Consider the following 25069-nt stretch of genomic DNA (forward strand, 5'->3'; position numbering starts at 1 on the left):
ACGCCGAAGTGCCAACCAAACAGTAGGGTATGGAATGCCGGTGCGACGTGCGACTGCACGAGCGCTGACTTCCCCGTGCATAGACGAACCCGCTACAGTCTCCATTTCTTTCTGAACTGTCTCAGCAGCATTACGCCTTGTGCTCGGTCGGCCACTACGGGGTCTATCATCTAAACAACCCGTGGCTTCGAACTTCGAAATCATTCTCGCCACAGCTGCATTTGTCAACAGACCTTTACCCGTTCGAATCTCCTTCGTATGACGATAGGATCGTAACATTGAACTAGCACATTCCCCATTCTGATAATACAGCTTCACTGAAAGCGCATTTCAGGTAACGCCAACATCCTTTTATACTCGATTGTCATGCGCAATCACTGACGTTTTGCTGTCCAGCGCTATCTGTCGGACATTTTGTGAACTTTGTTTTTTTTTCTAATAAAACCCCTTGTCATTCCAAGCATGTGTGTCAATTTTTACCTCTCCATCTACATTATTCCGTGCTTTATTAAGTTTTCAAATTTTTACTGATTTTTTGATCACCTGGTAGTTTTTGCCCTCTCCTACCGTGGAAGTTATACCCTTATATGTTAAAACATTTCCTCTCATCCCATCCCTTCGTGTACTATGTGTTTACCAAATATTCCTTTCCCCTCAGATTCTTTCGAGAACCTCTTCTTCCCGTATCCACATACTTTTCAAAACCTTTCAACACCACCACACTTCAAACGCTTTCATTTTCTTCCTTTTCAGTTTTCCCAAGGTCTACGATTCACTATCATTCAATACTGTGTAAGTAGGCTGTTTAGGTTTTTATGTTGGTAACGCCACGTAGCGCGCTGTATGAAAATCGCTGACTGCGCTGTGTTCAGTCTGTGGGTGGCTGGACTCATTGTTGTAATATTCGCTATTGTAGTGTTGGGCAGATGGATGTGAACAGCGCGTAGCGTTGGGCAGTTGGAGGTGAGCCGCCAGCAGTGGTGGATGTGGAGAGAGAGATGCCAGAATTTTGAGAGGTTACTATGAACGGAAGATCTGGACGTGTGATCGCCAGAAAAAGGAAACTTGTAAGATGGTTGTCATGAATTGATATATATACATGATGACTTTTGAATATTATTAAGGTAAATACATTGTTTGTTCTCTATTAAAATCTTTCATTTGCTAACTATGCCTATCAGTAGTTAATGCCTTCAGTAGTTAGAATCTTTTATTTAGCTGGCAGTATTGGCGCTCGCTTTATTGCAGTAGTTCGAGTAACGAAGATTTTTGTGGGGCAAGTGATTCATGAAAGGTATAGGTTATTGTTATAGTCAGGGCCATTCTTTTGTAGGGATTATTAAAAGTCAGACTGCTTTGCGCTAAAATATGTGTGTCAGTTTAGTGATGATCAGAATAAGTAAAGAGAAAACTGTTTGAGTACGTTGAGTTTTGCTCAGATGTTTAAAAATCAAATAACGTAGAAGTTTACCAGCAAAGTCATTCATAATTTTTTCAAGGGGATGTTTCAACTGTGCTCCAGGCGAATATTCTCGGAAATTTCTTCCTCAAATTAAGTCCTATGTTTGAAACCAGTAGACTTCTCTCAGGCGGGAACTCCCTGTTTGCCTCTACTCGTTTGTTTCTTGCGTCATCCTTGCTTCGTTCGTCCTGCTTTATTTTGCTACGAAGGGAGGAGATTTCCTTCACTTCGTCTACAACTTTGACACCAATTTTTTGTTGTGTTTATCGCTAACGGCATTAATTTTATTTTGTTACTATCATTAGTGTATTAACTGGTAAAAAAAGTTTTGCGACGCCCTCATGACTTAACAAACTGACTATAAAAAATCGCAGCACCAAGAAGAAGTTGTGTGACATAATCGAAACTTGGTAGGTGTGTTTCTGTATATGAAAGATGATGTCTACTCATATCTCGCGCCAATCCCAAAAGAGGGGCGCTAGTATCCCTACTATGAAGACGCACGTTAGAGGTGCTTTGAATACACATTGTAATGGTCGTGAGCGTTATCTACCTTCGGGTTTGGACGTGGTGAGTTGATGTTAGTCAAGAATTCCTTTAAGGCAACAAATATGTCATTACCAACAACTTACTGAGTTTGAAATATATGGTGCAATAAGACTACGACAAGCTGGATGTTCCTTCTGCGATACTGTAGAAAGGTTTACCAGGAATGTAGCCACAGTACGCTATTGCTGGAAGCAGTGTACACGAGAAAGGACTGTCGTAAGAAGACCAGCTCCGGACGACCACGTGGCACTACCGACAGGGAAGACAATCGCATTCGGAGTATGCCTCTGGCGCCACATACTGCATCTGCAGCAGCAATTTGAGCAACAGATGGCACCGCTACTTCGGTGCTATCACGCGTGAGCTCGTTGGGGGGCAGGGTGGAGGTGTGTTGTGATTTCTGAAGAAAGCTGGTTCTGCCTCGGTGCCAGTGATGGCAGTGTGTTGATTAGAAGGAAACCACTTGAGGCCAGCAACCAACTTATCTGCGTGCTAGACACACCACGAGTTGTGGTCTGTGGTGCGATTTCGTATGACAGCATATAACGGTACTTTGCGGGCAGGCGTGTCAATTAGCATCATATTAATTGAAATCGGGGAAGAATTAAAAAGGGGAAAGTAATACGAAACTTTAATAACTGCTCAGTATTACTAAGAAGCAATATAATGGAAAGTAATAAAAAGCAAAGTAGCTAAGACCAAGCGGGACAGAAAGATATAGGAGCCCGTTTGTTTTTTAATACATATAAAAAAACATGTAACACATTATTGAGCTCTCTACCTTCAGTTATCGCGATCGGGCTAGTCGATGAAAAAGTGGTACGCGACTGCAAAATTCGTTAAGGAGATTATTTAAAGACTCTTCAAGCACGTTTAAAATACATTACGTGTGACTAAGTGATCAGAGACGTTTATTGTCGGGTGAAGTGAAAATGAATCCGACAACATAATTCAAACTTTGTATTAGCTGGAAATAATACTCTTGGGAAACTATTACGGTTGTGGAACCCACGAAAGTTGTGCCCAACAGAAAGCTATAGTTTACGTAATTCTGCATTTTATAAAATGGTGAAACGCGTGTGCGCGGAACATTAATAGAATCTTATCCTTGGACGGTTGCGGGGTAACTGATACAAACAACGCACCATCATAAAAATAGTTCGCTTATTAACTACCAGATATTAATTAACGGGGACCTAAAATACTAAAAAAGAAGGATAGGATCATCACCTCCAATCCCGATTCATATTTCATATTTCATTAGTGAAAAGGAAGTGTTAATAAACAAACTACATTTCAATTTTATCCACGATTTTGGCTTCATTACGTAGTCTTGACTACATGATAAACAATATCTGTGGAAGCTGTATGCAACGTATCGTCATAATATTTAGCCAACCAATATTGTGGGACACCAAAAATGTAAATGCATGAAATTGTTCTTACAGCGGATATATAATGTGTGAGTGCGACGAACTATATTGAGAAACTGAACATCCATGACGTACTTGCATGTTTATCTGCGAAAATGGTCCTTGTCGGTACATCAGCATAGAGTTCGAATAGAATCGCTGGAACACTGCAAACCATTCAGATTAATCGAACATCTAAATACGCATAATGCTGGTACCACCAGGATGTGTTCTTTCTCTTCACCCCCGTGGCAGTAATTGAATTAAGAGTCAGCCGGGAAATACATTTAAATCAATTGACGAGCATTGAGCTAGCGTCACGAATTTTCAAACGCCCACTGCCATGTATGAAGGCGAGTGACACCACGAGTGTTAACGTCGATCGAGGGGTGTCGTCGTGATCGTATTGAATGACATTGAGCGGTTACAAGCAGGAGCACCCTCGTGGTTCTCCTGCGTTCCTGACTCCAGATCTGTACGTCATTCTGGTGGTTACACCTCTTGTGCTGCCATTTCCGAACAGCATTCCAGGAGGTGTTTTCCAGCAGGATAACGCTAGCCCAAAAACTGCTATTGTAGCCCAGCATGCTCCACAGATTGTCGATTTGTGGACTCAGCCTGCCCGATACCAGACCTGTCTCCACTCGTGCGTACACGGTCATCATCGATGATAAGACCAGCGTCATCCACAAATAGTAGCAACCGTCCCTGTGTTGGCCGACCAAGTCCACAGGCACGGAATTCAGTCCCACAAACTGACATCAGGCACCTGTACAACACAATGTGTGTGCGTTTGCATGGTTGCATTCAACATTCTGGCGGCTTCATCGGTTACTGATGTACAGTAGCAGCGTTTCACATTTGCAAGGCTTATCTAGCGCTTACCTTCACCTGTAATCTTGCTATGTTAATAACTTAAATATGTAACCTAGACGAATGCATTCCCGAATTTTTATTACTCTACATGAATTTCGTTTGGAGTTGCGATTTTTTCCCGTCAGCGTAGTATATATACAGGGTGATCCATTCATCGTGACTGGGCCAAATATCTCATGAAAAAAGCGTCAAACGAAAAAACTACAGAGAACGAAACTCGTCGAGCTTGAAGGGGGAAACCAGATGGTGCTATGGTTGGCCCGCTAGATGGCGCTGCCATAGGTCATACGGATATCAACTGCGTTTTTTTTTAAACAGGGGACCCCCATTTTTATTACATATTCGTGTAGTACGTAAAGAAATATAAATGTTTTAGTTGGACCACTTTTTTCGCTTTGTGACAGATGGCGCTGTGGGTCCCACGGGAAGCGTGCAAGGCATAAGTCCCTGCAGTCGGGCTACTCGTCTGTGTCCTCGGCGGCTCAGACGGATGTTTTTTCCGTAATGTTCGTTGCGTTTCGTCTGGGCGGACGTCACAGGACATCCAATAAAGTTGATCGTTGATTCCCTTACTCAGTTTTTTTATATTATTATTAGAGAGGGCCAGCGGCCTTCTGACCGAACACGCTGAGCTAACGTGCCGGCTTGTACCTTAAAGTGATATGCAGTAACATAGTAAAAATTAGTTATTCCACAGCCAATAATTTATTGAAATCTTCCTGTTTCATTAGCTTTCGTCAGCTAAATGTTCTGTAATAAATTAGCAGGAATGTCTTTACCTAGAAAAGAGGTTGCTTTCTACAGTTACATAAAATGACTGCTGCTTCTCTCCTATTAGGAATAAATTGGTGTTATTCAAATGAAGTGTAAGGGACAGTCAAATGAAAACCTAACAGCTGCCACAAGGGACCATGGAATGGTTCCATTGAAAAGTAATCACTATACGCGTTAAGACATGTACCCCCCTGCGAGGTGAGACGATCAATATCTCTTTCGTAGAATGCGGGCGGTCGCTGACGGATCCACAACTGCACCCAGTCTTGCACTTACTCGTGCGATTGAAACCGACGTCCACATAGGTCTTTCTTTAGATCACCAAATATGTGAAAACCACACTGTGAATGATCCGAGCTCTGCGGAGGATGTTACAGTGTTTCCCAATCAAATCGCTGAAGCGCAGCCTTCGCACGATTAGCAGTGCGGAGGCCGGCGTTATCTTCCAACAGGACAATCATATCTTACCGGGACTTGTGTAAAAAGCTTTGGATTTCTTTGGCGTGGGAGATGTGGTTTTGCCGTTTGGTTTGGGCTGCCGGAATGCTGTCGGACGGAATCATCTTGTTGCACGATAACGCCAGCCTCCACATCGGCAATCCGGCGAAGGCTACGCTTCAGCGATTTGCTTGCGAAACACTGCAACATCCTCCTCATAGTCCGGATCTCTGACCGCGTTATATGCATATCTTTCGCGACGTGAAGAAAGGTGCATGGACTTCGGTTTCAGTCCAACGAGGAAATGCAAGAGTGGGTGCGGTTGTGGATCCACCGGCGGCGGATCCCGTTCTACGAAACAGGAACTGATCGTCTCGTCTCGAAGTGGGATAAAAATGCGTGTGGAGAGAACTTTTAAATGGAATCATTCCCCGGTCCCGTTGTGGCGGGTGTACGGTTTTGATTTGAGCTGCCCGTCATAATTAGCCACATATACAATAACAAGGATGTGTTTACAACACATTACTACGTGTCATGTAGCCTTACAATGAACAGTTCTGGAATACAGATAATCATTTATTTCGAGGAGGACTAGTTAATGAGGTACGTCTGAGTTTTCTTTGAACCCGTAAGATTTCCAATTTCTTGTTTTATATTGGATAGGAGCTTGATGTGTACCTTAACACTAGAGCACATAACTCAACTCTGGCTCCTAGAGAAGGAGGCAAAATCTATATGGAAATCGTTTTTGTGCCTTGTATTGCTATTGTATAGATCAGAGTTCAGTGATACTGATTTTGGCTGTCAGCAACAGAAACCATTAAGGAGTAAATGTACTGGTAAGTGAGCACAAGCTTTCCAAGATCTTGAAAGGAACTCTGGCGGATGGGCTTTTGTCTGTTTTACTCAGTATTCCTCTGGTAAATAAACACTTTACTTACCTTAGATGCACTACCCCAGCAGGTAACTTCACTACACAATAGGCAGTGGGAACATGCAGAATAAAGCAACACATTTCGCTTTAGGTACACACAGTATGGGGTGAGCACACCCGGCAAAAGCTTAATCACCCCAGGAGACAGCAGCAAATTACTGCGTAACGCCGCTTCTAGCGCTGACAACGGGATCTGCTCGCCGAGAAAGAGTCCACGAGTTTCTTCAGGTATGCCACAATCAGCTGAAGACACTCATTGCTGATTAGATCCCGTAGAGCTGCCAAATTGCGGGAATGTTGACTGGTATGTTCCAGCTGCTGTTTCAAATAGTCCTAGATATTTATTACGACATTGTGATCGGGTGGTTTAGTGGGCCAGTCGAGGCACCATTAGGGATCGCGAGTCTTCGTCAAACCAGAACGTACGTATGTGCAGCTCTCTGATCATACTGCGAGGCAGGAGTGGTCACAGCATACCTATCACGAAGGTGTAGAAGAAAAGGCAGTAACACTTCGCCACCGAGTATGCTGAAATACACATCCTGGTGCAGTAGAAAGAATCTTCACTCTGCAGCAGAGTGTGCGCTGATTTTAAGTTCTCCAAGGCGCTGCAGTCATGGACTGTGTGGCTGGTCCCGGCGGAGGTTCGAGTCCTCCCTCGGGCATGGGTGTGTGTGTTTGTTCTTAGGAAAATTTAGGTTAAGTAGTGTGTAAGCTTAGGGACTGATGACCTTAGCAGTTAAGTCCCATAAGATTTCACACACATTTGAACTTTTTTTATTTTAACTTCGAAAGGTAGAAGAAGAGCTACTGGCGGAAAAAGAGCTGTGAAGGCGGGTCGTTTGGCGTCTTTGATCGCTCAGTAGGTAGACCACATCCCAGCAAACGGCAAAAGTCCCAGGTTCGAGTCCCGATCCAGCACACAGTTTTAATCTGCCAAGCAGTTTGAAAACCAGTTACATGTTTACGGTAAGGAAAAAAGTTAAAACACGTCCAAAACATCACAGAACCAACGGTAGTACGGACTATATCCTCCACACTCTACGGTTTAAAAGCCTTTTGGGCCGTCGCTGTACCCGACAGTGGATCATTTGGAAATGGGCCACATCGCGACTCGCATACTATGCACCTTCAATCAGCTACTGCCCAGTTACTGTGTTTTTTAGCCTATTGAAAGCGTTCAGCTGTATGTTCCGCTCTGAGCAATGTTGTTTTGGGAGGTATGCGACTCCAAACATCCTATTCATGCAGTTTTCTTCATAGTGTTCACTCGAAGATTGGTTGAAACGGACTGACAGCAGCAAATCTTGACTGCAATAGAGAAGATTTGACACTCGTCTTGGGTCCCTTTCGGCTAGGTTATCTTTCCAACCTTGGTTAATGTGCTGTGTATTGGATGGCTGTGAGTAGTACGCCATTCCTTATAGACACGTTGCGCAGGCCTCGTTGATATATCAATTAATCAGGCAACTGCATTCATGATTTGGCCATGGGCAATGCCGCACACGATAACTCCTTCCTCATTTTCTGACATGCCCCTCATGGACTGTGCGGCTGGTCCCGGCGGAGGTTCGAGTCCTCCTTCGGGCATGGGTGTGTGTGTTTGTCCTTAGGATAATACAGGTTAAGTAGTGTCTAAGCTTAGGGACTGATGATCTTAGCAGTTAAGTCCCATAAGATTTCACAGAAATTTTGACATGCCCCCACGTCGACCCTTTCTTACTGCGCTGATAGCGTACAACCGACAGGCACTTGAAGAGAAGTTCACTGGCATGATTACGTCAGCAGCGGAGGGTTGCATTGGGATACCAGTCCTGCTGCATCTATGGAGGCCCAAAGCGGCCTGTGGGCGTTTCTAAGCGGATGACTAATATTGTGACCGGTGAGCTCACCCCTGACAGCAAGTCCTACAGTGGCTGGGTTTGCTGGTCAGCCAGGGAGCCGGCGAGTACTGACCGCTGCCCTCTCGCGTTCCCCGCGCAGCACCTTGCTCTCGTTCTCCAGCTCCTCCACGATCATCCGGCTCAGGCGGGGCGCGTTCGCCCCGAACATGAGGTTCACCAGGTGCCCGCTCTGCACAGAAAACACCCAACACTCACACGCTTTCCCAAACAGTCACAAGAAGAGAAGTATACAGGTACCTTGGAATCGACATCGACGAAAAGCAGAACACGCATGCATATATAGAAATTGTCTGCGAAGAGAGGCATTAAATCCTAAATAAAATAGCAAGAATTGGCCAAAGAAGTTTTCAGCTGCCACTAAGTGCAATAAGAAAGTACAACAACTCATTCTTGCCAGAATGAGATTTTCACTCTGCAGCGGAGTGTGCGCTGATATGAAACTTCCTGGCGGATTAAAACTGTGTGCCCGACCGAGACTCGAACTCGGGACCTTTGCCTTTCGCGGGCAAGTCCTCTACCATCTTTTTTTTCCGTTACTGATCGTTGTGTTTGGTCGTTGCGGACGTCGCAAGACATCCTGTTCATGTTCGGTGGTTGATCCTTCCACTCAGTTTTTTATTACACAGGCCAACAGGCTCTCTGGCCTAACACGCTGAGCTACCGTGCCGGCTAAAAACTGATTTCCGGACAGAGACGCTACTCATTAAACTAAACCAACACCATCTGAGCTACGGAAGCACGACTCACGCCCGGCCCTCACAGCTTTACCTCTGCCAGTCCCTCGTCTCCTACCTTCCAAACTTTACAGCACCTCTCCTGCGAGTTCGAGTCTCGGTAGGACACACAGTTTTAATCTGCCAGGAAGTTTCAACTCATTCTTGCTCGCTATTGCGGGCTATGGGTCGAACGTTTGGTATCTTGGAGCCAGAAAGGTAAGGATAGCACAGGCTCTGTGGCGAGCATGAAGGACTGTACTCCTGCGCCTGACAGGGGTCTATAAAACAACACCGACTGATGCATTGTTGCTGATGACAGGCTTGCTACCTCCAGACCTAGCGGTAAGAGAGAGAGATGCATAATATTGGCTTAAAAAGCGCAAATGTGATAAGGTAAAGGAGATGTTGGATATTGGGTTGGGTTGATCTGGGGGGAAGAGACCGAACTGCGAGGTCATCGGTCTCATCAGATTAGGGAAGGATGGGGAAGGAAGTCGGCCCTTTCAAAGGAACCATCCCGGAATTTGCCTGAAGCGCTTTAGGGAAACCACGGAAAACGAGATGTTGGACACAAGAGCAGTATCGAATAAGGAAATAAAGGCATTCATAGCGATGGCAATAAATCTGGAACAAGGTGGAAACAGAGATGAGAACCTACCAGTTTCTTCCTAACATAAAAGAAAGGACAAGAATGATATACTTCCTTCCGGCCAAGGGAGCCATACAGTACTCTGAATGATGTGCTGCTCTAACTAGCCACAAAAAAAAAAAAAAAAAAAAAAAAATCGTCGGCTCCCAGTTCTCACTTACACATTCATTTATGTTTCTTTCCCTGCCAGCCGCGCGGGGGTAGCTGCGTTGTCCATGGCGCCTTGCCACGGTTCGCGCGGCTCCTCCCGTCGGAGGCTCGAGTCCTTCCTCGGGCATGGGTGTGTGTGTTGTCCTTAGAATAAGTTAGCTTAAGTTAGATTAATTAGTGTGAAAGCCTAGGGACTGATGGCCTCAGCAGTTTGATCCCATAGGAACTTACCTCAAATTTCCAAATTTTCCCTACCAATACTACCGATAATCCTCCCATTTACTACGTCGGTTTTTTATTTATTTTATTTATTTACGCGTCAAGTTCCTTAGGACCAAATTGGGGAGCAAATCTCCAAGGTCATGGAACGTGTAGTATATCAAAGCTAGCTTTTATGGAGTGCAATTCTACTTGTGACTCAGTACCCAATGACATACAGTACCTGTCGGGACATGGTCCTTATCCCAGCTACTTACCAAAAATACGATAGCGCACCACAAACACTTGTGAATGCGGAGCAATCGGCACCCCAGATCACATCGTCTGGGAATGTGGCATTAGCCAAGATTTACAGACCTGGACAGGAATGCATTTGGAAATGCGACAGCCTATAATATAATAACAAATGTGGAACTGTGGCATACACTGAACTCGATGACAGCCAAGGTATCAGTTTAAGAATTGCAACCCTATATGGCTGAGAGACGAACAAGAAGAGAGCATACATCAAGATAACGAAATCCGCCACCGCAGAACATTCGCCTACAACAACCTTCTGGAAGCAGTGAGGAGATGAGCTTCGGGGAGGACCTTCCTGAGACCCTGACAGTAGGTTCTCATCCCTGTTTCCACCCTGTTCCAGATGTATCGCTATTCATTGTCAATGCATACCTTTATTTCCTTATTCGATATTGCTCTTGTGTCCCAATCTCTACACCTCGAACAGAACAGCAGCGTAGACCCTGTGTATACTGAATAGCACCTCAGCATGCAGGGGGATAACCATCCACACAAACGAGAAATTCAGCGTGGTTCTGATACCAAGTACAATAGAGTAGTGTAGTGTAGTTTTGTGCAGGTAGTGCTGCGTATTGTAGTGTTATGTAGTAGTGCAGTCCAGAATTATAAATCACAAAATTTGTGATTACCAATGCAGCATAGTGTAATATAACAGTAGCGTGTGCCTATTGGATGGTCAAATGGTAGTATGTAAACTTTTTAGTTATTATTATTTTTTTCTTTTTGTGTAGATATTCTACGTAGATTTTTCCCTTAGACAGCATAATGCTTGATTATTACTATAACATTTGAAATTAAGTAAAAATATTATGTGCAGTATTCACGCCAATTCACGTGTAACTTCGCTCTGTCCTTGCATATAGATAGCAGACTAAAAGAAAATAACAAATAAATAAATGAGTCACAAGTAGAGTTGCGGCCCATCAAAATTAGGGTTCGCTAGCTATGGTCCACTATATAAACGACGTAGTAAATGGGAGGATGATCTGTAGTATTGGCAGCATTGGTAGGGAAAGAAACATCAATGAATGTGTAAAAGAGTAACTGGGAGCTGACGACAAGTCTTTATCTTTGTTTACTTGGTTGTTTGTTTTGCTCATAATTAGAACCGCAAATCATTCAGAGTTAGTCCACTGTGTATTTTATATCCTCACAGAATATAAACTGTACTTTATAAGTAATAAAAGTTAGTCGATCGCGTAACTTCTGCGCTTTTATGTAACCAAAGCAATCATTCTGATGCAAGTACAGTTTACAAGCACAAATGTAAGGAATTATATCTATAATTGTTGTTGTTATTTTGTACTCAACGTTTTCCATCGTGATGAAATCTAAGAGTTTCCTGTTACTACTGATAAATGCCAAAGTTGTTTATAAATAACAGAAACATGTTTTATATACGTTCGACGAAGTATTGAGGCGACGTTTGATTTATGTACATATATATTACCTTTTTGTTGGGGAAATTGCGTTTTCTAGCAGTATGTGATATATCTGTATTTTTTTCTCTATTTTTATTGCAACTTCCCTCTGTTTCACATTACAAATCAACTATTTTCGAATAAAATCTGGATTAAACACTGACAATTTCTATTTTACTATAAATATTGTTTACTCTTAAGTAACAGACAGGAGGGCAACTCACTCTCTCTTTCCAAGCATCAATCCCGACTTGTGGAGTCTGCTGCTATGGTTAACCACATTTGGCGTGGTAATTTTAAGGATGGCCAGAAGCCCTTCCTATCACCACCACATACCTCCCAGGACAGAACGTGTGTACCCCAACTGTCGGCGTCTAGTGTAATCCATGGAATAGTGCAAACGTGTTTCAAATATCTGCGAGTCGTGTAACTGAGGCAGAACGTGGGGCCCAGCCCAGTATTCACCTAGCAGGATGTGGAAAACCACCTAAAAACCACATCCAGGCTGGCCGGCACACAGGCTCGTCGTCAGTCCGCTGGGTGGATTCGATGCGGGCTGGCGCGCTTACCAGAGCCCAGGAAGCAGCATGTTAGTGCTCTCGGCTACCCTGGCGAGTACAGGAGGGCAACTATGTAGAAGAAAAATGTTCCAAAGGCTACCCAGTCCTTTATAAAGTATATTCTCACTCACTTTCTAGACGATTCACTGCTTCCGGTTTTTAGGGGAATCTAGTAAGACACTGATCGCATATGTAAAGAAAATGCAAAACACCTAACGTACAGGTAACGCGGATATAGCCGCAACTGGCTACAACTGCTAGGAAAAATACCATAATCTACATTACTCTATGGTAGTTTTACAACACTGCTCACAACGCATCAGACAATCCAAACTGCAAGTCACTAGCTAACTTATCCTCATCACAGACATCACTTAAGGGAGAGTTGGATAACGTGCACAAACGCTATTCGAAGGCATTCAGTATTTCAAACTTGCAATAAACATGACGGCTTCTGACTACTGCTGTCCTCTTCCGATTCCTGTATGAAACAGGAACAAGAAGACAGCTGCCATTTAAGCTGAGGAATGTACGTGTGTGACGCAAATGAAACAGGACAGATTATTGTCATTTTCAGCAGACAGAAAACAATGAGGGAAACTTCAGTTCTTACTGACACTGAATATGTTATTAAAATCTGTTAGTCATTATATCATTGCATTGCTTTGCTTTCTAAATACAACAGTTATCATACGCAATGTGATCGCGTTACTATGTAATGGCAGACTAGGGTAATGGTGCGCTGAAGTAGAATAAAAGAAAGATCAATAGGTACGCACCCCCATGAAAAAGAAGGTGGAAAAAGCTAAAATGAAGCAGAAAGCAAGGAATGAAAAGGAACAGCAGACTGGGTTGAAGAACAAGAATGAGAAAGCTGAACGTGGGTGCTTTAATGAGCATCCAGAAAAAAAGAAAAAGAAAATTACTGGTAAGGAAGATACACAAGAGTAATCGGAGATAACGGAATTTCTACCTTTAGTGATGATGATGATAATGATAACGATTATTACTGTAACCATTTTAATGTATCCAGCTATGGGTTCTTGGTGAAACTTTGTATACTGAAGTAACTGAACGAAATACTTTCTGCCTTGTTTCAGAAACCTTTGTTATTTTTGTACGATCTAGGTTTTAGTTTGTAATCCCATTTTCCAGTACACAACTAATTCCAAAGGTGGCAACCTATCAAAGATAAACTCACGTCAACTTATTAGTCTAGCAGTTATCGACTTAACATATAAGGGTTATCTCTGTTAACTATTGTGATACAATACCTTGTGACATTCATTAGGTCAAATTTAACTTGGAATAAACGTACAATGGAATAGCGGTTTGCGCACAGGGGTGGTATGTGTGTGATAAAAATGTCACAAATTCTGGCAGATAAATCAGGTTGGCTTTAAATAGAGTTCTTATCAGCCTTACCTGTTTTGCAAACAGATCACAAATATCATGGCAAAAGGTAAATGAAAAAATTAGGAACTTCGTCTTTGATCTTCGCCACATCCGGTAGATATGAAGAGTGATTCTATTGTTCAAAATGGTTCAAATGGGTCTGAGCACTATGGGACTTAACATCTGAGGTCATCAGTCCCCTAGAACTTAGAGCCCCTTAAACGTAATTAACCTATGGACATCACACACATCCCTGCCAGAGGCAGGATTCGAACCTGCGACCGTAGCGGTCGCGTTGTTCCAGACTGAAGCGCCTAGAACCGGTCGGCCACACCGGCCGGCGATTCTATTGTTACGTAAGCATTTATAACATACGAGGGGCGTTCAGAAAGTAAGCTCCGATCGGTCGCGAAATGGAAACGACTATGAAAATCCGATAAAGCTTTGCACAGATGTGTTGGGTAGTGTCTCTAGTATAACCCCAGTTAGCATCACGTCGCTCTTCTCATTTCTGAGCTCGCAGTGAGTGCGTAAAGATGTCTAGAAAATAGTGTCTGCCGCCAAGTACGAGGGCCTGGTGAGAAATTTCGCCTGAAGCTATGCAGCTAACATTACATAACTGTCGTGCTGTTTCTTCTTCAAGACAATTCTCAGCCGCATTCTGCAGGGGCAATGAAGATGCTCCTGCATCGTTTTCAAATGGAAATGTGAGATTACCCACAACACAGTCCGCAATTGTCTCCCCCTGAGTTTCATCTCTGGTCACATGAACCGCTGTCTTTGAAGACAACATTTTGACACAGACAACGAGGTGTAGGCCAGCGTGGAGAATTGGCGGAAAGCACTGGCGGCTGCCTTCTATGATGAGGCTATTGAAAAGTTGGTACAACGCTATGACAAAAGTCTAAGTCAGAACGGCGACTACGTAGAGAAGTAGCTGAAAGGTGTAGCTAATTGTTACAAGTAAAACATTTCTGATGTTCACTGTGGTTTCAATTTGGCAATCAATCGGAGCTTACTTTCTGAACAGGCCTCGTATATCATTCCTTAAAACCAGGTATTTAGTTGTCAACAGATGTTAGCAATCACTGGATAAAAGTGTTTCTTAAACCCATTTGCGGGCTCTGTCAGCCTCTAGTCGTCCAGAAGGTCGTTCAAGTGCCGTTTTACTGCTTCAGTGCGTTTGTTAAGCAATTCACACCCATCTATCAATCTTCCACTGATTTTGAAACTTTCGGCAAGTACTTTGTCTCATGATCCTTCGATGCTGCGCTTTCTGACAGCACCCAAGCAATATTTCACAGTGACAAGAGACGGAACATTCGGGAGGACGGTGATTGACATCCCCCTCTCCCCATCCACAATGAGGTTTAACGTCGCTCCCCCCCTCCTACCGCTTGAGGCAAATCCTCAGATGGTTCCTTTGAAAAGGATAAGGACAATTTCTTGGTCCAGTCCTCCACGTGGTTAAGGTTGCTCTACGTCTCTGATGACCTCGTCGTCGACGGAACGTTAAACACTAATCTTCGTTCCTTTACTTCTGACAGCGCCGTTACTAAGAACTCATACGCAGCTACAACGTCCGTACTCTCAGACTGCAAGGCTTTAAGCAATGTGCTGATTCTTTGAACCTTTAAGATCTTTTGCTACACTTCGTTCGTTGGATTTCTTGCTCTTACGAATTATGTTTAAAAGAGAATTAAGAATATTAATGAAGATCTCTGTAAGTGCGTAGATCGTAGGTATGTGCCAACTGATTTGTCTCTGGCGTTACTTTGGAAATGTTCACGGGACAGGTTTTTGAATCCTATCATCGTAGGTGGCCAATAACTTGTAGATTTACTCAACTGTTTAGAAATGCAGGACTGTTTCTTGATTAACCGCTTGTCTCTGCAGCACTTTTAAGGGCTAAATTTAAATTGTAACTCGATTATTTTTTACGCACCAATGTATACGCCACTCATGGTGAATGCTCCTTCACAGCCTTGGCGGGAACACTTGCTCGCACCTAGCTAGTCCCTGTCGCTCTATAAATTCTTATTACTTTTGCAGCGTACACATTGGCTAATGTCGACGAGGATGAAATTAGAAAAATGGTTCTAATGAAAATTATTCTTCTTACGTACCGTCCGCGGCAGTTATTGGAATGTTCTTTGGTGGTACTGGTGTACTAAATACCCTAGGCCTTGTTTGGCATGTGCTTTTGTCTGATGACACATTTCATTCCTTAAACATATCTTTACACTTTTGTACAGGCTTTATTTATCTCCTAACAGCTACATCTTGCCTGCCTTTCCTCTTACACTTCCGCCATATTTCCTATAATATCCTCTCCAATCCGACGTTTTTAGGCAAACCTTTCAACCAGAATTTACTAAGCCCCCTTCAAATCATCACCAGCACGTATCAGAAAGACATTATCGCATAATTCTTTTCAACAACATTATGTTATCTTAATAAAAATTATGTTAATTTTATTTTAATTATAAATAAAACTTAATGAGCGGTAGCATAGTTGTTGCTAGCCCGACCCCATAATTAGCGATAATTTCGATTAAGTAAAAAAAATATGTAGTTCAATAAAGCAATCAAAAAGAGCAGCACAGTAGCGAAACCGTTGAAAAAGAGCTATAAATCCTGACAGTTTCAGAAACTGTTTAATCTAGTTTGAGGAACCTAAAGCTTGGTAGTAGGAGTTGTGATGAGAGATAAATGTTGAATTGCCGTTTAACATATTTGGAGTCAACATTCAAAAGAGGAAGCAAGAGCTTTCCCAAAACACAAGTGTCCCCCTCAATTACAAACCGGATGTTCTGTAATAGCATTGCCACTAAATACCGATAGGCCTTTTAGCTGAAAAAGGAACTGTGCTCTATTTAATTTAAAGATTCGTTTACAGAATTTTATTGCAGCCCAGTTGCTCGAAGGAGCTACGCCTTGGTCTGATAGATGGATGCACTGTCTGCAACTTGTTGACCATCACTTCCGGTCAGTCTCCATCCCAATGGCGCATGGTTCAAATGGCTCTGAGCACTGTGGGACTTAACTTCTGAGGTCATCAGTCCCCTAGAACTTAGAACTACTTAAACCTAACTAACCTAAGGACATCACACACGTCCATGAACGAGGCAAGATTCGAACCTGTGACCGTAGCGGTCGCGCGGTTCCAGACTGTAGCGCCTAGAACCGCTCGGCTACCCCGGCCGGCCAATGGCGCATGCTTGAGCTTCCGGCTCAAAAGCGAAATCGCAACAAGAGAACGGTGTACAGCATGGTTCTGATGTGTCAAGAAGAGGAAAGCAGTATTTTTCTTTGTCCAACATCTATCTCGTGAAACAACTGTGGTGGTAAAATAAGAGAAATTCGAGATTCTGTGGAGGCTTAGCAGCAGATGTTCTTCCCACGGTGAGCTATGAAGGGGGAAAATGGTAGTAGTACAAGCACCCTCAGCCACACAATGTAAGGTGGCTTGTGAAGTTATAATGAAGATGTAAGTGACGATGTAGAAGCGGGCATTTTGGTACCCAACAGAATACCGCCTGCTTTCCTAGCCTTTTGTAGAGGAATCAGTCCTGTTGTTAAACACAGATTAGATCAGATCGTATACAACGTTTGTTCCGTAGACCCATACTGTGGAGACACAATACGTATTTAGAAAAGAACTGATATTCTAATGTTGTTTTGTAGAGCCAAAGTGATATGGTCCTCAAAGACGGGAGGAAACTCAAAACTTCAATACACTTCCACTCTGATTACAAAGTTACTACAACATTTAAATGTATATACACTAAAGCGCATCATGTGATTCCAAGGCTCTTACAGGCAAGCATTGTCAAAAACAAAAACAGTGTGCAAGTTCACGCAACAGCACTGATGCTGACCTGAAGTCAGATGTTACGTAGCTTTCATGTTACGGCAAATGATTGACAGTAAGTACAACAACAGAGTCTGGTGAGAAATTCATCAATGCAGTGGAAGGAACTGGCCACCGATAAATCGTTTAAGCTCATGTTAAAGTGTACTTCGTTAGTACGTAAGCTTTTTATGATTGCTGTAAAACTAAACAAAATGTGTGTTCCTGAATAATGGACTGGACACCTTTCTGCACCAAAGTGAGTGATTTTAAGTCATTATGAAGAGTGATCTTCATTCCTAGTACTGAGTCTGTAAAATAATCTGATGGTTGCAAGAGAGGTATACGAGGGTTTGAACTTAAATAATGGCAAATATTTATTCACAACCGATACAAAAGAATTACATGTTTGCACCTGTTACTGTACATCAAAGTAGTCGCCAGCGTTGTGTAGAACCCGTTGCCAGCGATGTGCAAGGCGTAATATAACATTAGCAGAGCCTGTTCTTTTGATGGTGCGAATGGAGAGGTCTACTGCCTGTCGAATCTCTGGAACAGTTCTGAAGCGAATGCCACGAAGTGGTTCCTTCATTTTCGGAATCAAATCAAAGTCACAAGGACTTGAGTCCGGGAAGTATGGTGGATGGTACAGTACGTCGCAGTCCCACAGACCGAACAGAGCAGCCACAGCTTGCGCTGTATGCGCCCGCGCATTGGCGTGAAAAATGGTGGGTGGGTTGCGCAGAAAGTGTCCCCGCTGCTTTCTCAAAGCTGGTCGCAGGTGATGTTCCAAAAATGAATAGTAATACTGTGCATTGACGGTCTGCCGTGGAGGATCGTGACGCGTTAGGATAACACCATCACAGTCGTACACGTGAGTCACCATAACCTTCATCAAACTGCGGCTCTGGAGCATCACCTGCAACCAGCTTTGCGAAAGAAGCGGCGACACTTTCTGCGCAACCCACCCACCATTTTGCACGACAATGCAAGGGCGCATACAGCGCAAGCTGTGGCTGCTCTGTTCGGTCGATGGGACTGTGAAGTACTGTACCATCCACCATACTCCCCCTACTGAAGTCCTGGTAACTTTGATTTGATTCCGGAGATGAAGGAACCACTTCGTGGCATTCGCTTCAGAACTGTTCTAGAGATTCGACAAACAGTAGACCGCTTCATTCGGACCATCAACAGAAAAGGCTCTGCTAACGGTATACTACGCCTTCCACATCGCTGGTAACGGGCTCTACACAACGCTGGCGACTACTTTGAAGGACAGTAACAGGTGCAAACATGTAACTCTTTTGTATCGGTTGTGAATAAATAGTTGGCACTATTAAGTTCCAACCCTCGTATTTCTTATTTATTTAAAGTAATTCGTATCCGTCTTTGCAACTACTAAAAATGGGTATTTATATTACCATTCCCGTTTCGTTTTGTTTATTTGAAACATAGCCAGTAGCAGAAGTTTTGTCCGAGTTCCACTTACGTCCTTAAATGTCTTCATGCACATTTTCCTGCGTTTGGCGATGGTGTTTTCGACCTACTTGTGCATGCATAAGACACATCCAAATGTAAGCGAAAACCAGATAAAAATTACAGTTTGAAGTTTTAAACTAATGAAATGAAACGTGTATGATGAAATAACAGCATTTTTGGTACTTACAAAGATGGGTCTGGAATACCTCAAATAATTGTGCAGCGAGTACGGACAATATAGTCACAGAAATGGAGCAATATTACATACGATATATTTCATTAACGAATAAATGTGCTGAGAAGCAGTGGTTAAGACGTCCGTTTCCTGGAACATGCTTCTGCATGATTTTCTTGTATTTACTTTATAGATAATTCTTATAACATATCTTTCACCCAGAAAACAGAGCTTGGCTTGAAGAGTCACTCCAAAATGTGATATCGTACTATGACATTATGAAACGAAAGTAAACAGACTAAGCCAGGTTCATTATATTTATATCAACCGTGTCTCAGAACAGTCGCGTTGGAAACTATGATTTGCCTAAACGTTTCAGCAGTGCCTGAATTTGGGTACTATTAAGTTTTATCCCAAGAATTTGGCACCATCGACCTTTGCTGTCTGCATGTACTCATACAAATTTTGGGTGGGTACCTCTCGCAGCTACTAAACTGCACATTAAATTTTTTTGTTAGTAATCACTAATAAATATAAACGACAATTTCCTTCTTGATTTGGTGTTACCACAATGTTCATTTCAATTGCAAAGAAAAGAAATTTCGGACATAATGTTACTGATGAAAGATCATTTATATGCAGCAGTGGAGTTCAGATATATTCACGGTGCTGTTTCAAAGTGTACTCTCCCTCTTGCGGTGCAGTACATCGAAAATAGCTCTGGCCCTGTTGAGGATCTATGGTCCCAGTCGAGGTCACCCTTGGGTAAGAACTGAAATTTGATCCGCACCATGAGCCCCTGTAACGTGATGCGCAGATAAGCTATGAAAGTCAAAGTGGGTGTCCAACGGCACTGAATGCTGGTAACTTCGGATAAGATAAGACCCTTTGTCACTGACGCAAGAAATTTCATGGCTGGTCAGCAGACCCGACACAGAGCCTCTCCTGCCTTACTGTTTTCCATTAAAATGGAATCTTGTAAGAATCATGACGGATGGCTAATTTCGAAACATCACTTCAACTTTTTCGAGATGGGTGTCAAGACGAGTTGCCAAGGCGTAGTCCCTCAATAAATATGTGTTCAACGATGAAATCGATGGTGTTGGAGCCCTCAGTCATGGTGACAGTGTGACAGTGAGAATTTGCGTAATTTAATTATTTAATTTCAAGGAGGATCAAGGACAGACATTCCCTGAAGTAAATGTTCCGAAAATAAATAAGAAAATAATGTCAAATACTCTTGAATGAAAACAAACGTCAGAAAATGCTGATCCTGAAAGTGTAGTAGTAGAAGAACGATCGGCAGTTAAATTAAATTGCTAGTTGTCATTATCAGTTCCAATCAGTGTGAGATAAAGGCAAAGCAAATGGTTCAAATGGCTCTGAGCACTATGGGACTTTACCGCTGAGGTCATCAGTCCCCTAGAACTTAGAACTACTTAAACCTAACTAACCTAAGGACATCACACACATCCATGCCCGAGGCAGGATTCGAACCTGCGACCGTAGCGGTCGGGCAGTTCCAGACTGTAGCGCCTAGAGCCACTCGGCCACTCCGGCCGGCTAAAGGCAAAGCATAAACTCATGTAGCGACTGATGTGAAAAATTAGCAAGGAAAGGAAGAAAACGCATACTTACTCCGATAAACATCCACGTGGGTTCGCTCTTATTCCGGAAGCGTTTCAGACACTCGATACCGTCCGCCTTAGCCTGTAAGAAAACAAACATGCATAAAAATGTCTTATCTCCTGTGTCAACTGAAAATGCAACCTGCGAACGTTATTCCCTGAACACGATATTTAATAAAAAATCTTAGATACGCTAGCACTCCACTGTAGTAAAACTTCCCTAGTTTGAGTTTTAGACGTCCTCAGATGCAATCGTATTTTTTTTATTATCATAAAAATATGTTTGAAAACATCAGTGCCAACATCAGTACCACAGTCAGTCCCAACAGATATTCCATTATAAAAGAGAAAAGAAGGCTTTTTCCAGTATTTCTTTTCCACAAAAGCACCCTACTCTGCAGGTTGTGTTCGTATGCACCATTCGGAAAGTGGAGTCCCGGAGGCAGAGATTCATGCACATATGGGCTAATTGTGTTCCTTATCACGCTCAAGCGGCTGGTGTGGTCTTCTCTTTCTACAGGTTATGTTCGCAACACTCTACGACAAGTCCCGGTATCTTACCTGCCGAGGCCGCTCAGGTTCTCCGGAAGTGCAGCTCCATTACGTTCCATGAGAGTCCCTCGTTGCGGCCGGTCAGAAGCATAATGATGATGAGCACAGAAGTCATCCTGCAGCGTTCTCTTGGTGTTGGAGGGTTCCTCTAGGGGACTGATGACCTCAGAAGTTAAGTCCCATAGTGCTCAGAGCCATTTGGGTTCCTCTACTGTTACCCTGGTGCCTTTGGTGTTTAATCTTCTGCTTCATCTTCCTAAAGTGTTCGGGCTGCTGAGAGCAGCTCTTACGAGGCGGCTGCCTGGGTTCTGCTGTGGTTGCTCCAAACATTCTTTCCTCTCTGTGACTGCTCCAAATCTCCTTTCCTCCTGGTAAATTTACAATTCCTTCAAGGGAATCTTATTTGCTATTTCGTTACATTTGAACCAGAAACGTTCTTCTCAATATATTATAAAACTGTTTTACTCGGAAAGAAATTCCTTTCATCACCGGTCTCATCTGAACGTCTATTTCACTTCCAGAGCACATGACCCGGCGTTCAGTCACAGCCACGTTCATATGAAATGCTAATTCTTTGTTAGGTTGAATTCAGATAGCTCGGGTGTGCTTCTTGTTCATCTGCATCTACATTTAAACTCTTCAGATAATTGTGAAATACATGGAATAATGTGCTTTCCAATAAATCATTTATTAGGGCTTCTTCCCGTTCCATTTGCGTGTGAAATGCGGAAGGATTGATTGCTTAAGTGCCCCTATGTCGGTTATGATTAATCTTGTCCTCGCGGTCGGTACGCGAGCGATAAGTATGGTCTTGAGGAATATTTATAGATTCCTCACTTTATCCTGTGTCTTCAAACTTTGGATTTAGCCTTTCTCGACAGTTGGCGATCAACATCAAGCGTCTGCCAGTGCGGATTTTTCAGCATCTTCAATAGGTTCTTTCATTCGTCAAACAAACATGTGACCATCGTTCGCCCTTCTTTGTACGCGTTAAACATCCCCTGTTAGTCCTATTTGTTACAGACCCCAAACACTTGAGCAGTATTGTGGAAATGTATTTTGTAAGCAGTCTACTTTGTAGACTACGTTTTTCTCAGTATCCCACCAATGATTCGAAATTTGCCACTTCCTTTACCTATGACAGGACCTATGTCATTATTGCATTTCATATACCTACAAATCGGAACATCCAGGGATTTGTATGAGTTGACCAATTCCAACTGTGACTCACTGATACTATGATCATTTGCTCTTTTCGTGACGTGCTCAGTTTTACATTTCTGAATATTTAAATCAAGTTTCCAATCTTTGCACCTGTCTGAAATATTTTCAAGATCTGTTTGAATATTTATTCAGCTTTTTCAGACAGTACTTCATTATAGGTACCTGTATCACCTCCATAAAAATCAGAGGTTATTGTTAATGTTATCTTCCAAATCACTAATATATAACATGAAAAACAAGTGTCCTATCACACTTCCATAGGGCATGCCCGAACTTACTTCTACATCTGTCGATGGCCCTACATCGAAAATAACATGCTGCCTCCTCCGTACCGAAAAATCCTCAGCCCATTCACAAATTTCGTTTGATGCCCTGTGTGATCGTACTTTCGTTAATAAGTGTAGATGTTATACTGCTTTTCAGAAGTCAAGAAATACTACAGCTACCTGATTGCTTTTATCTTTGGCTTTCAGGACTTCAAGTGATAAAAGCGTGAGTTGGGTTTCGGGTGAGCGTGTTTTCGGAATACATGCTGGTTGGCATGGAAGCAGTCATTCTCTTCGAGACACCTCTTCCAGTTTTGCTTCAGCAGTTGCAGCCTGTGAGCCGAGGCGCAAGCTGCGTCACCTGCGATAGCTGCCAGAATAGCTTCGCAATACGTTCTGATTCTTTGTAACTGAATTCCAAAAACTTTTTTTTGCTGACGTCTTTGATGTAGGAGGAGACGTTTTGCCTCTCGTCTAATAGCAACCCCAGATATCTAACCGTCTCTTGTTTTTATGGATGTTCTTCATGTATTTCTATTGTATAATTTCTAATTCTTGAGAGATAAGCACTATGCAAGCTGTCTTTTCTGCGGGCGTCTGGACTTTATTTTACGTACACCATTCTTGCAGCACTTGTAGAAACTGTTAGCAACTGTCTTCTAGTTTGCGTCTTGACTCTCCTGTCACCATCAGCTAAATGTCTACCTATGCTAGAAGTGGTCACATTTCTCTCCCTTCGCTGAAGGTGATTGTCGTCCGTAGAAACTTATCTGTTCAGTCTCTTCAATCATGGACCATGTAGTGTTGTCTAGCATGAGGATGCGATGTCTTCCAGGTGTTACTCAGTTTAAGAAAATTTTACATGTACATGAACACTCAGCAAGCCATTTGACAGTGTGTGGCGGATGGTAGTTCTGTTACCACTAACTGATCCAACCTTCCCTGTTCCATTCCCGAATGACGCGTGGGAAGAATGATTGTCGGAAAACCGATGTATTAGCTCTAATTTCTGGAATTTTACCGTTGTAGTCCTTTCGTAAGACATGTGTTGGAGGAAGTAACATGTTGTCGACTATTCCCGGATCGTACTCTCTCGGAATTCCAATAGCTAACCACTCCGTGATGCACAACGCCCCCCTTGTAGCGTCTGCCACTGGAGCTTATGGAGCATCTCCGTAACGCTCTCGCGTCGACTAAACGATCCCGTGACGAATCGTACCACTTCTTCTCTTCACTTCTTCTCTTCTATTAGCCGTCCCTGATAAGGGTGCCAGAGTGGTGAACAATACTAAAGAATCGGTCGAACAAGTGTTTCGTATGTCACTTCTTTCGTGCATCAGTTACATTACTCTACGATTCTTTCTATGGTTCTAAGCCTGGCATCTTCTCTTCCTTCTATCTATTTTACGTGGCCACTCCACCTAAGGTCGAAATGGTTCAAATGGCTCTGAGCACTATGGGACTTAACATCTGTGGTCATCAGTCCCCTAGAACTTAGAACTACTTAAACCTAACTAACCTAAGGACATCACACACATCCATGCCCGAGGCAGGATTCGAACCTGCGACCTAGCAGTCGCGCGGTTCCCGACTGAGCGCCTAGAACCGCTAGACCACCGCGGCCGGTCCACCTAAAGTCGCTGTGGATGTTTACTCCTAGATATTTTATGGTAGATGCTGTTTTCAGCAATTTGTACAGTAGCGAAATTTTTTTCTCCTATGTATGCGCAATATCTCACATTTACGTTCAAAGTGGACTACCACTGCCTGCACTATTCATCAATCCTGTGCAGGTTCTTTCGTAAATCACTGCAATCTTCTGGCATTGCTATCTTCTTAAAGGCAACGGTATCATCTGCAAATGCCTTATGAAGTTTCCGGCATTTTCTCTTAAATACATCGTAACCAGAGTAACGGCCCTATCACACTTCCTTGAGGTACTCCAGAGAGTACCTTTACCTCTGTCGATTTTGTTCCATTAAGAGCGAATCATGAGTTCTATTTGCAAAGAAGTCCTGAATCCAGTAACACAAATGGCAGTGCGGGACGGCTTGTTCGCTCGATCACACCAGTAACCAGGTTATGGTTCTCTGCTTTAGAGCGTGAAATTTACTGTGGAAACACCCCCCCCCC

The 25069-nt window shown here is 43.1% G+C and overlaps 1 protein-coding gene across 1 annotated transcript in view; it reads right to left on the reverse strand.

Annotated features, from left to right (window-relative positions):
- LOC124606517 (thioredoxin domain-containing protein 3 homolog) overlaps positions 1–25069 on the reverse strand; it is a 155977-nt gene that overhangs the window by 78511 nt on the left and 52397 nt on the right. The window contains exons 4-5 of the mRNA XM_047138501.1: positions 20905–20976; positions 8402–8518 (exon numbers count right to left, since the gene is read on the reverse strand). Coding sequence (XP_046994457.1) covers positions 8402–8518; positions 20905–20976 — 189 coding nt within the window. The remainder of the gene's footprint in view (positions 1–8401; positions 8519–20904; positions 20977–25069) is intronic.

This window comes from Schistocerca americana, chromosome 3 (genome assembly GCF_021461395.2).
Source record: "Schistocerca americana isolate TAMUIC-IGC-003095 chromosome 3, iqSchAmer2.1, whole genome shotgun sequence".
In the NCBI taxonomy this organism is placed as follows: domain Eukaryota; kingdom Metazoa; phylum Arthropoda; class Insecta; order Orthoptera; family Acrididae; genus Schistocerca; species Schistocerca americana.